The sequence below is a fragment of the Canis lupus genome, chromosome 31, assembly GCF_048164855.1.
Source record: "Canis lupus baileyi chromosome 31, mCanLup2.hap1, whole genome shotgun sequence".
NCBI lineage: Eukaryota > Metazoa > Chordata > Mammalia > Carnivora > Canidae > Canis > Canis lupus.
This window is the reverse complement of record NC_132868.1, coordinates 12,718,714-12,733,533: the sequence shown is the minus strand read 5'-3', so window position 1 is coordinate 12,733,533 and position 14,820 is coordinate 12,718,714. Positions and strand designations below refer to the sequence as shown.

At 58.9% G+C, this 14,820-nt stretch overlaps 1 protein-coding gene across 1 annotated transcript in view; it reads right to left on the bottom strand.

Moving 5' to 3' along the window:
* The window catches only part of LPCAT1 (lysophosphatidylcholine acyltransferase 1), a 46,474-nt gene extending 33,459 nt beyond the window's left edge, over positions 1 to 13,015 (bottom strand). The window contains exon 1 of the mRNA XM_072807394.1: positions 12,853 to 13,015. Within this exon, the coding sequence (XP_072663495.1) occupies positions 12,853 to 12,999 (147 nt within the window). The 5' untranslated portion in view covers positions 13,000 to 13,015. The remainder of the gene's footprint in view (positions 1 to 12,852) is intronic.
* Positions 13,016 to 14,820: the final 1,805 nt, after the last annotated feature.

The window sequence follows — 14,820 nt, the reverse complement described above, 5'->3', positions numbered from 1 at the left end:
TGTGTCCATCATCTCAGGCAAACCACGCATCCATCATCCCGACCATGCGTCCATCATCCTGGGCACACAATGTGTCTACCATCCCAGCCATGCGTCTTTCATCCCGACAATGCATCCGTCAACTTAACCATGTGTCCCATGTCCTCATCATTCCAATGATGAGTCCATCATCCCAGGCACACCACGTGTCCATCATCCCAACCATGTGTCCACCATCTCAGGCACATGCACACATCTGCACGCACCCACCTCACTGGTCACCTTTGGAGGGATGTAGGCTCCTGAGTGTGACTCTGGCCAATGGGGAAATCAGGTATCATGCTGTCCTATGAGACTGTCCTTGGGGCAGCCAAGGGGTGGACATAGGAGCGTTCCCACAGGCCCCCAGAACCTCACCACTCACGCACACCCACATGATGAGGGGCCTGTGCACTTGGGAACACACACACATGCTGGAACCTGTATGGAGGTGCTGCACGACAACCCAACAAATGGAAGCTCTTGAGTTCTGGGTCAAGGACCACTTTCCAGAAAACATGGAAGACAGTGGGGGGTGGGGAGCAATTAGCAAAATGCAGACCAGAAGCCTCTCCAGGACAAACACCCCAAATACAGTGTAAGGAAAAGTAAATAATCAAGAGCTGGAAGGGGCCCTGCAGCGGAGCATGTGAGGGTGTGTGGCTCGCTGGGATCGATGCAGATGCACATGGCTAAGAGCCCGTGTAGAGGCTCCAGCGGGTGTGGGGCAAGCATGATCCGTCCTCCACCTTGGGATGCAGACACCCTCTGGAGCGTTTCAGTGTGAAATGGTGAAGCTTGGGCTTCACTTCCACATGACCGGGGGTGGGAGGGGCATGGGTGTCTATGAGACGAGGGTGGCCTCGCCAAAGCCGGTGACTGCTGCGGCGGTGGGGGGCAGGCACAGTCATTACAGCTTCTCTGCTTTGGTATTAGGAGCCAACCTGTGTGTCCCCCAGGACTTCAGAATGTGGCTGTATTTGAAGACAGGCCCTTTAAAAGGTGATTAAGGTAAAGTAAGTCTGTAGAGTGGACCCTAATTCCCCACAGCAGGTGTCTTCTTAAGAAGAGATTAGGTTGCAGACACACGGGGGGGGGGGGGGGGGGGGGGGGGGGGTAGATATGCATGTGTGAAGGCTCAGGGAAGGATTCCCCACACCGAAGTGGGAGGACTGGGTAGAGGGAGGCGCCTGGGTCTCCAATGTCCAGCCTCGGGGTCCGGGAGAAATAAATGCCTGTGGCTAAAGCTGCTGCCTGTGGTATCAGTAAGCCCATCAGATACACGGTGTGTCTCCGCTCTGCCATGACAAGATGTGTGAAAGACAATTCCGGTTCTTGTGAGAAACATTCACCGACTTGCAGGTGTGCACATGGGCCCTAATTCACCATCTGCAACTCTCCACAGAAGGCACCTCTGGTCACAGTGCCCCAGCCTACGCTCACCTGGCAGCTGCTCCTCTCCACCAAGGCCACTGACATCATCATCACACAAGCTGGTCCAGGACCTTGTTTCACAACAACACACAACTGCCGACATGCCATTTAAGAGACAAAGGACCTAAGTGCACTTGCACTCATGCTGTCCCCGAGCCTAGCTAGTCACTGTGTGGAACGTGGCCTTGCTGGGAGTAGACGGGCTGGCCATGAGCTGAGATGCCCTGCATGCCAGGATGCACACTGGAAAGGTGACGTGCAAGGGACCCCAGGCAGCCATATGAGCTGCTGACACAGCACCTGCAGGCAGGAGATGCACACAGGAAGCTTGAGGGGGTCAGTGTGATAGCTCTGAAAGAAAAGGTGTCCATGGCCTGAAGGACACAGGGGCTGAGTGACAGCACACAGTGAGCAATGGGCTGCGCAGTGGGTGCTGTCATCACTGCATGGGGCACAGTGGCGGGCAGGCTGCAGGGACAATGCTCCCGAGGCTGGGTTCCAATGCCAGTGCGCTTTAATTGTGGAAAAGAATAATTATCACGATTCCAAAGGCTATGGAAACACTGACAGACACATTGAAGAGAAATGCACTCCCCATGCAACTAGAGAAAACAGGAGCGCATAGGGAGCACCTTCTGCCGTGGATGCAGGTGCATAAAGCCCAGGCCAGCCTCTGAAAACCACGCTCACAGGAACAGAGACACATCATGCTCACATATGTGGAGTGCCCAGTCGACCCTCAGTCTGCAAACCACTCCTGGCGCTCGGGGAGGAGACAGTGGACGGCCAGAGGCACCAGCCCTGTGTGTCTGTGGCCAGTGCTTGGCCCCATTGCCACAAGGAGGCAGAAAGCCAAGCCCAGGATCCCCCCGGTTCTGGCAGAGGCCAGGTCTCCCAAGACTCTGGGAGCCACTGCAGCTCGGGGCTGGCCCCACAAAGCTGTGTGACAACACTGCTATACGCTACGCACTGTGGTGACACCTCAATTTTGGCCTGTGTGCGCCTGGCCAGCTGGCAGGCCCAGGTCCAGCTCCCCGGGGAGCTGCTTGCGCGGGCGTTGCTGGTAGCAGCCAAGCTGGATATCACCCAGGGGTGGCACCAGGGAACAGTGAGCCAAAGGTCGCCTGTGTGACAGGTGCCAGCAGCCAGCCAGAGGGAGAAGCCTTCAGGGCCTCGGGGCATGGAGACAGATTCCCAAGGTGACCATCACTCACAGAGAGAAGACACAAAACAAGACAAAACTCTTATCTTCCCGTCAGTTAGATTTCTATGTTGTAAAGGAACAATTTTCAAGGATGGCTGGCCTGACCGCGTGTATGCAAGGTTGACAGTCATTCACGGGTGTGGGGCCGGGGGCGAGTGGACCCTGGTTAACGGGGGGCTGTGGAGGGAGCACAGGCACCAAGTGTGAGGACAAGCGTCTGCACGCTGGCCTGCAGGTCTGCCCGCTGCCACCAGGACGGGTTCTCAGGGCCGAGGAGCACAAGTGCCAGACCTGGCGGTGCTCCCAGCCTGACACCCAAAGCAGCTGAAGGGACGCCCCAGGATCGCAGTCCTCCAGGGCTGTTGTTCTGGGGGAGACATGACAAGGGAATCCATGTGTCCCAATCAGCACGCAGACCCTGTGGGAGCCCCATGGCAGGCCCAGCCGAGCAAGATGCAGATGGGGCTGTAGTAGGGCCTCGTCTCCTGAGACCAGCCTACACTGCAGCTCAGGGGTGGATGGAGGGCACCCTGTTTCCAGGGCTGGGTGATTTCCTCCAACAGTACCCTAGAAGGCTGGTCTGGTCCTCCCTGGATCCCCCCATGAGGAGAGGAGAGATGGGATGCACAGGTCCTGCAGAAAGATGGCCAGGGCAACGAGGGGTAAACGGACGAAAACCTGACCTGGGGAATCCTCTCTTCTCTTGCAACTTATTTTAAAAACCTAAAGCAAATTCCTTTGGAGAATCCTGATTTAGAACAGGTAGAAATATCCTGAAGCTGGGAAGTGAAGGCCCCTGACCCTCAGCCTGGCTCGAGCGAGATGCGGCCACATGGTGCAGATTCAAGCTACTGGGGCCACTTCCTGACATGGCGACAAAATAGGTACGTGCACTTGTTTCCTTTCTAGAGAACTTAGAAAATGAACAGCAGCTGTCCCAGGAGTGCTGTCGGCTAGCACAGACCCTGGCCTCAGAGCCTGGGAAGGGCCCCGGGAGCACCTGCGCTGGACCCAACACTTCTCAGGTGCAAACCCCACCAACCAACCCGTGAACACGTCCCCACTGCTCCCCCCAACCTGTGCTAAACATGGAGCACATAGAGACCCAAACCACACGCCGCCTGGGACGTGGGACATAGGAGAGCCGTGTTCTGAACTGTGGTGGTCACACGCGGCCGCTCCGCAACAAGATGGAGCAGAGCGAGGCTAGAGCTCTGGTGCAGGTGGCGCGGGGAGGGATAAGCACAGTCGTGTCCCCGGGGCAGCCCCACCTTCACTGGTACCAGCCTTCCTCTGTGTGATCTGTCCTTCTAATTGATCCTGTGCCAAATCCACACCAGGCTCCCTTGTCTTTCTCTCACTCACAGGTGAACATCGAGGGGCATCCTGCTCCTGGGTTGCCAGCATTCCCCGCGTTCCCCGCTCTGAAGTCACATGTGCCCCTGTGCCCTGTGGGACTGAGGACCCTGTCCTGCTAGGACCAGGCTCACTGCAACATACCGGCTATTTCTTCTTGGCTCTCTCCTCAAATCTAAAATTAAATACAGCGTTGCTAAAACAGCTATTTTTTCTTTCAACCCACAAGCGGCCCACCTTCCCCAGCACCCTGGGCCCCTCTGCTAAGGAGCTCTCAGACCCCACCTCGGCTCACCCGGCCCGGGCTCTTGTGCAGAAGGAGAACGTCTTTCAGTAACTCGCTCTGAATTTACGAATCTGCCGTGCAGTCCAACAGCAGTTGTTCCAGACATCCGCACTTAGTGTTTGTCACACGCCTGGTGGCACAGTCTGGTTGGGCAGCCACCAACACCTACACAGCTCCATCTGGGGTCAGAACTGCCCGGTCAGAGGCAGCCCAATGCCAGCACCCTACATCCAAGGATCCCCAGTGACAGCCCTTCCTGCCTGCTAGCTGGCCAGCATCTGAGCGTCCTCTGGCTCGGGCCCAAGTCCAGGCCTGTCTTCCAGCCCCTAGGCTTTCATGGGCCCCACAGGCACATGGTCACAAGCACACACAGGGGTCAGTGTGGAGGGCAGCTCAGGACCCCAGGTGAATCTAACAGAGATCTTGGCCCTGGGGACCTGGGGCTGGGCAGGGCCCTCCGTCAATGCTTACAGGCATCGTCAGACAAGTGAAGGAGCCTCCGCGTGGGGGCCAGGGAAGTGCAACACCTGCCATATAGACTCTGGGTCTCCAGGCAGGACCGCAGGTAGCATACTGACCACCAGAGGCTGGGCCCCAAGGCAGGGAAGGGGCAGGGGTGTGAGGCTGCTGGCAGGTGCTGTGGGCCAGGCATAGAAAAGGCTCAGGGAAGCACTGGGCCTAGCGAACACCGAGTCCCTGCTGCTCAGACAAGTGCATGAGGGAGTGGACAGGCCTGGGGGCAGAGAGGAGGCTTCCCGAATGCCTGCTGCATCCATCCCTGTCACCACTGCAACCCTTCAGCCATCCCGGCTCCGCTGTAGGAGCTCAGCCCTAGCACATGGCCAGCCAGGGCAGGGTGGGGGACACGATGCTCTGTCCACTGAACACCTTGCTCCACCCGAGCACCTCGGCTTCCAGGGCCACCCCAGAGCCCTGTGCTCCTAGGACAAGAACGCAGGTCCCCCAGCAGCTGGCCTGTGCTTCCCCAACCTGCCATGTTAGGGTCTCAGGCTTCTGCATCATGGGAAACAGTTCTGGGCTCATGCAGGGCTGTCTGTAAGCAGCTGAACAAAACCCGCAGGATAGAAAACAAGTTTACTAGGTCAGCGAACGCGTGCCAAGTGCCTATCACCAGCCAAGGCCGGCACTGCTCCAGATGTGGGGACAGGACACCATGGACCCATGGGGACCTGCAGCCCTGTCTGGCTCAGGGCCCCGGAGGGCAGGGCTGTGGGATAGGAGGCGGCCTGTCTGAGGCCGGGGTGGGGGTGGGGGGGCATCCTTCCTCCAGGGAGCTGAGAAAGATCCCTGCTACCTGCTGGGATTTTAGCAAAGATAAGGACATGCCCATGGGGTGCTGTAGGAGGCGTTGAGGGCGCCCACAGCTGATGCCCTTCTCAGCTAGCGGCCAGCACACACCAGCCCACCCAGGGTCTCTCCTCACCCCTCCTGCCCACTCAGTTTCACACAAAATCGCACTTCCTCAGGGTTTTCAGGACCCTCTGGCGGGAGACTAGAGCTCTGTCCCGTGGTCTCTGTGATTCCAGGCGGCCACTCCTGCAGCCTCCAGAAGTGGAATCCACAGTAAAGCAAACCGCAGGCCAGAGGCCCTTCCGTGGCTGCCCACTCACCCCTGAGAGCTTAGAGCCCAGCAGGGCAGGTGCTGAGAACGGGCGGATAGGCAGAAACACTGCAGAGTGAGTTCTGGCCTGGATGTTCCACTCCAGGGACGAGGCTTAGATCCAAAGCAGGAGCTGCCTCCAAACCCTCATTCACAGGCTGCAGAAACTCAGCAACCCCAGACCCGTTCCTCCAGGCATCTCACCTGTGAGCCAGGAGATCCAGGAATTACAGCTGCCCAGAAAGGGAGCTTTCCAGGCACAGACCTCCCACATGCAGAGACCCAGGAGCCGGAGGGCCCCACAGACAGGAAGAGAAGCTTGGGTGCTGAGCAAGGCCAGAGGGCAGCTCTGGGGCGGGGTGGGGGGGCAGGTACAGGGCTCACAGCATAAGCACCCAGCTGAGGGGCTGGGACAGGAGGCACTGACTTTTTCTTGAGAACATCCCCACCCCAGGGGGTAAGAAATGGAAGAAGTGAGAGCAGGGAAAGGTCACAGACCATGCAGACGCCGCACCATCCTGGTCCACTGAGCAAATCATGCCCAGTCGCAGCACCAGGCTCAGAAGGCCAGGGGTGCCAGCTCTGCACGTGGAGGGACCCACACCTGGACGTGGAGGGACCTGGACCTGGAGGGACCCACACCTGGAGGGATGCCTGGAGTCGCTGTGCTCAGGGGAGCACCAGAGGGCTGTGAGCTCCTCTGTTTGCTCCTGGGCTGCTAGGAGTCCCTGGCCACGGCCCAGGACAGAGCAGGTCCCTGCCCCTGGGGCTCAGGGCTTGCTCCCTCCTCCAATGGCATATTGCTTCACATTTTAATCGTCTCAGGTTGGGCTGCGTTCTAGCACAGAAAGTGGGCACAGGGTAGCGGGCAGCAGTTTACTTTCATTGGCCTCTTCGGCAGGGGATTAGGAGAACCCCAACAAGAACTTCCTCCCCTCCTCAGACAGACCTGAGAAGCATGGGCCCTCCCCCACCCCCCTGCTTTGTGGCCCTAGGAAATCCCTTAACTCCAGGGCCTTTGGCTGCAGAGTAGAAGAATCTTGAAATTCAAGTGCTTTAGCATTTCCAGCTGTGTCCATTTGTTGAGCAAATACAGCAAAGCGCCTGTGGGGTCCAGCGGGGTGGGGGAGGGGGGCTCTCCAGCTGCAGACACTCCCACCTGCACACCTCCTACTCCACTCTGCTCTCAGATGGAGCACCTCTGGAGCATCCTGGCCCAACCCCACCAACTGCTGGCTTCACTAAAACTCTGGCTCCAGACCCCCACCTGTGGGAAGCTCCAGGGAACATCCAGGTCCTGCCCCCCAACTATAGGGAGCCCCCTAACCATTTCCTGTCTCTAGCACCCATCTGAGAGTCCCCTCCAGCTGCAGGAGGATCCAAAAGTATATTCTGTACTTCCCCAGGTGCAGGGGGCTCCCCGGAGCATCCTGGCTCCATCCCCCCAGGTGCAGGGGGCTCCCTGGAGCATCCTTCCTACTGGTAGAAAAGACCTACCACTCCAGGGAGGCGTTCTGCTCAGCTGTTGGCCCTGTATGCAGCACCATTCAGGGCCTGACCCAAACCAGACCCTCAGCCATGGCCTCCTGGCTGTCGTCAGCACCAAGGTCGCTCCTGGATGTGCTCTGCATGAAGCAGCAGGGCCCCACCTCCAGACCTCAGGAACCCCGTGTGAGCCACCTCTGCGTCCCCTTCCTCAGGGTTTACAATAGTGAAAGATGTTTTTAAAAAAGATTTCACATCACAAGTAGTTTTTTTTAGAGAAAAATCAATCAAAATATGACTGAGAGTAAAGTACAGGCATCTGCAGCACATCCCTGACATAAGCATGGAGGATGCCAGGGGTTCCACCCAGGACCCTCTGTGGCAGCTTTGGGGAGCGTCAGCAAATCCAAGAGGCTGGCGGTGTAGCGCCTGGCCTGAGAGCCGCTGGGAGCGTTGCCGTGTGCATATTTAGGGACAGCATTTAACAAGCTTGAAAACGCCTAAGCTTGTGAGGCTGGAGCGTGGGGCAAACACCAGGAACAAGCCAATTAGTTATAATACTGCAAAACGTGGCACACAGGGCTGCAGCATGGAGACCGGGCTTGAGAAGGACAACACTGCAATCACACGTAGACACACGCTCTACTCTGGGCTCATCTTCAAAATATTCACAACTTTCCTCCAGGTTTATCAAACACTAGAAATGTGAGAAACAAGAACCCAAGAAGGGTCAGGGTCACCCTGACACATCATGGTAAACCCATGAGACCTGGCATTTTGTCCTCCTGGGCTGGGTGAAGGCCCCAGGGCAGGAAGGTGACAGCAAAGTGGTCAGTAAGGCACGGGTCTCTGGTCGGGCGGGCGTGAGGCTCTGTGAATCATGATGTGTGGGAGCCTTGATCAGATCCATAGGAGCAGAAAGAGCGCAGGGTGCCTCCGTGGACTTTCTCCAACATGTGTGCCGTGCCCGCAGTGCATGGATGCCTGTGAGGACAAGAGCAGGGCAAATGCCCGGCTCCTGCAACAGGGCTCCTGAGTGGCCACTTCCAGGGACAAAATCCTGATTTTGTAAAATAAGACTGGCAGTGCTTTGCTCCATACCAAGAGAAATCAAAAGAAATAAAACACAAGAATGTGTGTATAGACACACGTACACCAGACCTGTGTAGAGACGTACCCATTAAAAATCCATATTCCAGGACGTAAGAGCACAGAGTATGTAAAGTCAAGTCTTTCCAACCCTGACCCCCCTTCCCTACTCCTTGACATCAGCCACATGTAAGTTTTATGTGTGTACCTGAACACAGGATGTTCTTGGTGTGTTAGAGGAAAAAGCTAGTCCCCTGAAGTCTCACCTGCCCTGAGCCTGCCTGGGCGCCTGGGCTCACCTGCCCCGAGCCCACCCAGGGACCTGAGCTCACCTGCCTTGAGCCTGCCCAGGGACCTGGGGGCTGCAGAGTCCCTGGACCTAAGTCTCCTCACCTCATGACACATGACCTTGAACCCACTGGGCTACAGGCGCACCAACAGAAGTGGTACCAGCAGGCTCCCAGGTTGTCTTGTTGAAAGGTGGCCCTGCTGCAGCCAGCCCTGTCTTTCCGTGGGACACATGATCTCCTGGAAATCCTCCCCACATCCCCCACCCCCGGTTTCTACTGCCACCAGACCCTTCCAGTCATCTCCCCATGTACCCCTCCCTCCCACCCCTTGGCAGCGTGCCGGGCTTGATCATCATGCATGAAGTACCTGATCCAAGGAGCAGTAGGAGGGTCGGAGTGGGAGCCCAGGAGCTGGCAGGTCAGAGGAGTGGGGGCGGCGGGGAGGGGTGGGTGGGTGGAAGTATGTAGGTGTGGGAGTCCCAGTTCTAGAAGGGCCACACCTGACTCAGCATCCAGGCTGAAACTGGGGGCGCCCTCACTTTTTTTTTTTTTTTTTTTCCAATCAAAACTCACACATTTGGACAGGAACTCAGAGAAAAAGATCATTCATTTCTGGGTGATTACACCGCACAGAGGCCACTTTGCAGGTCTGCTGGGCTGGAGCCTGTCCCTGCATTCAACCTTCACAGTAATCCTCTCTGTGGGCTTAACCAGGAAAGGGGAGCACTTAGCAGTGTCTCCCACAGAGGACTCACTTCCAACGTGTGCAGGAAGCTAGACTACTTTCCAGGAAGGAAATTCTCTCTGGCACTAGTCACTGGGAGTTCAGGAATGGGGAACTATCTGAGCTGCAAGTGGGATGTATTCATACCCGGGGTTCCAACCGAAGTACCCAAAAAGCCCCGGTGACAGGAACCACTTTATGACTCCAAGAACAGCAAACTACCACATGACTACCCAATGTTATATTCTTCCGTTTTTCAGATCTTCACAAGTTATCTTCTGGCCAAAGAGATGCTTAAGCTCCTTGCTAAATCTGCAGTTAAAAGACAGATGGACTGGTCATTAATCTGTGGACACAAGGCAGCTCCTCCCCAGCAGCAGAAGCTAACAGGTGAACGTAGGCACCCTCACTGGTGTATCCCAACTCGGAATTCAGGTGAGCTTCTGCACAGCCCTTGGGAGTCTCAGTCATCGCTGGACCCGTTTGTAGATCTGGGGAAGAAGGCGAGCTCCCTCAGTGGAAACCTTAACGGAGTGTAGTAAAGAGCTTCACAGAGGACTGCTTGTGAAAAGCCAAACTTTCCTGCAGAGCGGAACTTGGAACTTGGAACTTAGCGTTTACAAGCTACATATCCCGGACCACACACTGCAGGTTTCTGAGCAGAAACCACAGGTCCGTTAGGAGCATATAAATACATCACAATTAGTCTGATGAGTATCTGACAGGCCTCTGAAAGAGGCGACAACGTGTACACAAAGTATCCTTCCCCTTCTGAGAGGCTAAAACATTCCACCCACCTGTCCTTTTCCTGAATGTCTTCCAGAAGCTGCCCTCAAACATCTAAAACCAGAATCTCCGCCTCCCGCTGAAGAACAGTCCACAGGAGCTGCTCCCTAATCTATAACCCTGTGTCCCCTGCCCGAGGAGGTGCTGGGGATTTCTGGCTCTGCTCGGACATCTGTCCCTTTTGCATGTTTATTCACTCAACAACTAGCTAAGTCTCTACAGTGGACCCCACTCGGACAATGAGCACACAGTTTGGGGCAGGACAGATCTGGCCTCCATCCATCCACAGTAATGCGGCAGGGGAGCTGCAAATGTGACAGGGATGCAGAGGTGGCCCTCCAGGGAGGAGGAGGCTTCCTCCTGGAGGCGATAATTCACCCAAGACCTGAATGAGGGGTAGAGAGGCCAAGAGCAAGAAGGCAGAGGCAGGAAGACAGCACTGCAGCAGCCAGTGCCAAGGGTGACAAGCCTGGAGGTGGGGTGGGGCCTTGGAAGCCGCCTGGAAGAGTCGGGGCTCGGCCACAGGATCAGCCTCAGAGGGTTCAGAGCAGTGAGTAGACCACAGGAGTGACGGGGTGGGGGCTGGTGGGGGCCCATTCAGGAGCCCAGAGGCAGTGCTCTTAGCCCCTCACAAGCTGGATACAGCACCTGGCAGGAACACAGCAGGGGGAGGTGCCGGCCAACCACACAGGTGGGCACATGGTGTCTGTCTCCAGACAGGGATGGGGACAACACTCTTCCCCTCTCTCCCTCCATCCTCAGTCTGGTGCCCGCCCTTTCCCACAGTGACAACCAAGCCAACCTACAAGATGCTTCAAGAAAAAGCACAAAACCCAGGACAACAACATCAGATTTCAAGAACTTTTCACTGTAATATTATTTCAGAAAGATAACTTTATGCATTAAAGAAAAATCTCAGTGTCACCCCAAAATGTTTTGTCACACTTGGAAATATGTTCTCCACCAACTGGACAACTGTTAAAGTCCTAAAATTGTACCTGCTTTTATTACAGTTCTGGAGTTAAAAGAAAGGCTGTGTTGTGAGCAATCATACAGAAATGCAAACACAATGTACAACCAGAGAGCAGGAATATCCCCAGCACTGCTGGGGATTTACTCGAACGCCAGGGAATGGATCCCACCAGGCCAGGGAATGGGTCCCACCGGCTCAGGGAATGGGTCCCATCAGCTCAGGGAACAGGTCCCACCAGGCCAGGGAGTGGGTCCCACCAGCTCAGGGAATGGATCCCACCAGGCCAGGGAATGGCTCCCACCAGCTCAGGGAATGGATCCTACTAGGCCAGGGAATGGGTCCCACCAGCTCAGGGAATGGATCCCACCAGGCCAGGGAATGGGTCCCACCAGCTCAGGGAATGGATCCCACCAGGCCAGGGAATGGGTCCCACCAGCTCAGGGAATGGATCCCACCAGGCCAGGGAATGGGTCCCACCAGCTCAGGGAATGGATCCCACCAGGCCAGGGAATGGGTCCCACCAGCTCAGGGAATGGATCCCACCAGGCCAGGGGACGGATCCCACCAGCTCAGGGAATGGATCCCACCAGGCCAGGGAATGGATCCTACCAGGCCAGGGAATGGCTCCCACCAGCTCAGGGAATGGATCCTACTAGGCCAGGGAATGGGTCCCACCAGCTCAGGGAATGGATCCCACCAGGCCAGGGAATGGATCCCACCAGCTCAGAGAATGGATCCTACTAGGCCAGGGAATGTATCCCACCAGCTCAGGGATTGGGTCCCACCAGCTCAGGGAATGGATCCCACCAGGCCAGGGAACGGATCCCACCAGCTCAGGGAATAGATCCCTTCAGCTCAGGGAATGGATCCCACCAGGCCAGGGAATGGCTCCCACCAGCTCAGAGAATGGATCCTACTAGGCCAGGGAATGTATCCCACCAGCTCAGGGATTGGGTCCCACCAGCTCAGGGAATGGATCCTACTAAGCCAGGAAATGGATCCCCCCTGGAAGCACTAGAAGCTGTGTAAAGAGAAAGGACGAGCGTGGGGCCCCGCTGCTTCCCGCAGGCGTCCATCCCTCAGCCAGGACCAGGGGACTCCACAGATAAAACGTGATGGAAACCAACTGCACACCGTCGCCTCTCTCGCTGGAACCAGGGATGCGTAAAATCGATTCCGTTACAGACTGACCCCGAGGGAGCTTCCCCTGCTCGCTCCCCAGAACACAACTTGCAAACAGAGGCGGAAATCCTGCCGCCACCTTCAGAGGACCTCGCAGGGCTCGCCCCGCCGCCGCCGGCCCTGCCTCAAGTGCCCAACGAGGTCCCCACGCAGGAAGCTCCAGGGTCCCGGTCACATCCAGGGCGGCCGCGCCGGCACCTCGCGGCGGGAACGGGGAAGCGGGCGCGGAGATCCGGGGATCGGGGCGGGAACCAGGGGGCGGGGCGGGGCGGGGCGGGACGGGGCGGCGGGGGTCGCAGGGCGCGGGGGGCAGCCGGGCGGCCGCGGGGCCGGGCCCGCGAGGTCCCTCCCCGGACGCGCATCCCCCCCGCCCCCCGGCGGCCCGGGCTCGGGCGGGCACCCACCTGGGCCTTCCGCAGGGCGCTGAGGCGCAGCTCGTGCACGAAGGGGTTCCGCCCCGGGGGCGCCCGTCGCCGCGCGTCGCCGGCCCCCACGCTGGCCGCGGCGCTGGAGGCGGGGAAGGCCCGGGGACCGCGCGCCCGCAGCCTCATGGCCGCCGCCCGCCGCAGGAAGCGCGGCGCGGGGCGCAGAGCGGTGCGGAGCGGGGCGCGGAGCCGGCGCGGGGCGCGGGGCGCGGGCCGAGGATGCGCGGCGGCCGGGCGGGGGGCGGGCGGGGGGGGCCGGGCGGGCGGGCGGGCGCGCAGGCGCGGGAGGCCGGCGGCGTGACGCGAGGGGCGGGGCGGGGCGGCCGGGCGGGGGGCGCCGCGGGGCGAGGCCGGGGCGGCCGGGGGCGGGGCTCTCGGGGGCGGGGCTCCCGGGGGCGGGGCGTCGGCAGAGCCCGCCCCCCGCAGCCCGCGCGGCTGGCCCCGCCCCCGCGCCCCCCGCGGCTAGCCCCGCCCCCCGCCCCGCGCCCGGCGCCTGACCTCGGCCCCCCGGGGGCGCCGGCCACGGGCCCGCAGTGGCGGGAGCGCGGGGACCCTCGGGCGGGGGCCGGTCCGCGGCGCAGCGAGGCCGCCAGGCCGCCCCCTCCAGCTCAGAGGGCCGGGATCCCGAGGGACACGAGCGGGGGCTCCCCCCGAAATGCCGCGTTCGCGCGGTGCCTGTTCCGGCTGGGACCTCACCTCGGGCGCGCGGAGGGCAGGGCGGAAGGGGAAGGAGGTGCTCCCTGGGCGCGGCTGGGCTGGCTGCGAGCTCCGGGCCGGGGTCCACCGCGATGCGATTCCCGGGGCCGCCCAGATGCTGGGGCCGGCGGGAGGGGGTGCACCGAGCCAGCTGCGCCCGGGACCCGGTGTTCTCGCCCGGCGGGAGTCGGAGGATTCCCGGGGCCGTTACTCCGGCTCATGGACTTCCTCCCCTGCATCAAGGGGAGACATTTGAGGATGGCTAATGTGTGGCGCAGTATTAACTTGGACAAAAGTGAAATAGGACCCTTATCCAAATTTATGAATTTCAAACATTTGCCACCAGCTGTATGTAGCGAGAACAGCTAGATTTTGTGGCCCTGACAGGCAGGAAGTGGGGCCACCAGTAGGCAGTGGGCATGGGTGAGGAAGGACGGCTTGGACACAACCCAGCAGGCCCTTGGCTCACCCGCGGTTGCCTGAAATCATGAGGAAGTAGCCCAAACTCTTTGTGCATCGCTCTGGGGTTAGGGGAAGGCCAGACGGTGCTGTGGGACTGCCTGGTCCTGGGGTCCTGAGGACATCCGTGCCCTGTGAGGCTCCTCTGCCTTGTCCCTGCTCGGGCAGCTGGTCAGGAGGTGGTCGACCCTCTGATAACCTGGCTGATGTGAAGTGTCACCTTGCTGAGGGCCCTTCTGTGTTTTGATGGGAAGGGAAAGGCTGGGGAACCAGAGGGGGGGCCGGTGTTTCAGCAGGGGTCCACATCATCTTACACAGCCTCATCGATACAGAAAGGGAAAGAGCAGGGTTTGGTCCCAAAGCCCTTTCTAAGCCTCATGGTGGCCTGGGGCGGGGACGTCTCCTCTGAACCGGGGTTATGAAATCTAGAAGGCAACTAGCCCAGTGCCTACACTCAGCTGTGCGTGATGACAAGATAGACCTTGGGGACTACCGTGGATCTTATTTGCTGGCAGACAGAGGTGGGGGCTGCCTCCATTGCCTGCGTGGCCATCAATACACTGCTGATCTGTGAACATTCAGTTGCCAATTGCTCTGAAGAACCCAGCTAGGACAGTGGGACAGTGTGAAGAGCTATTCAGGGTGAGAGCAAAGAAGGATGGGCTGCAAGGGGAGGGGTTCCCCACTCCTTCTCAACAAGCAGATCTGTGGAGAACCCAAAAGACCGACAAAGGCAGAGAGCAGCCAGGAGAGCAGGAGTGAGGAGTGGAGGGCCCAGAAGGGTGGGTCCCC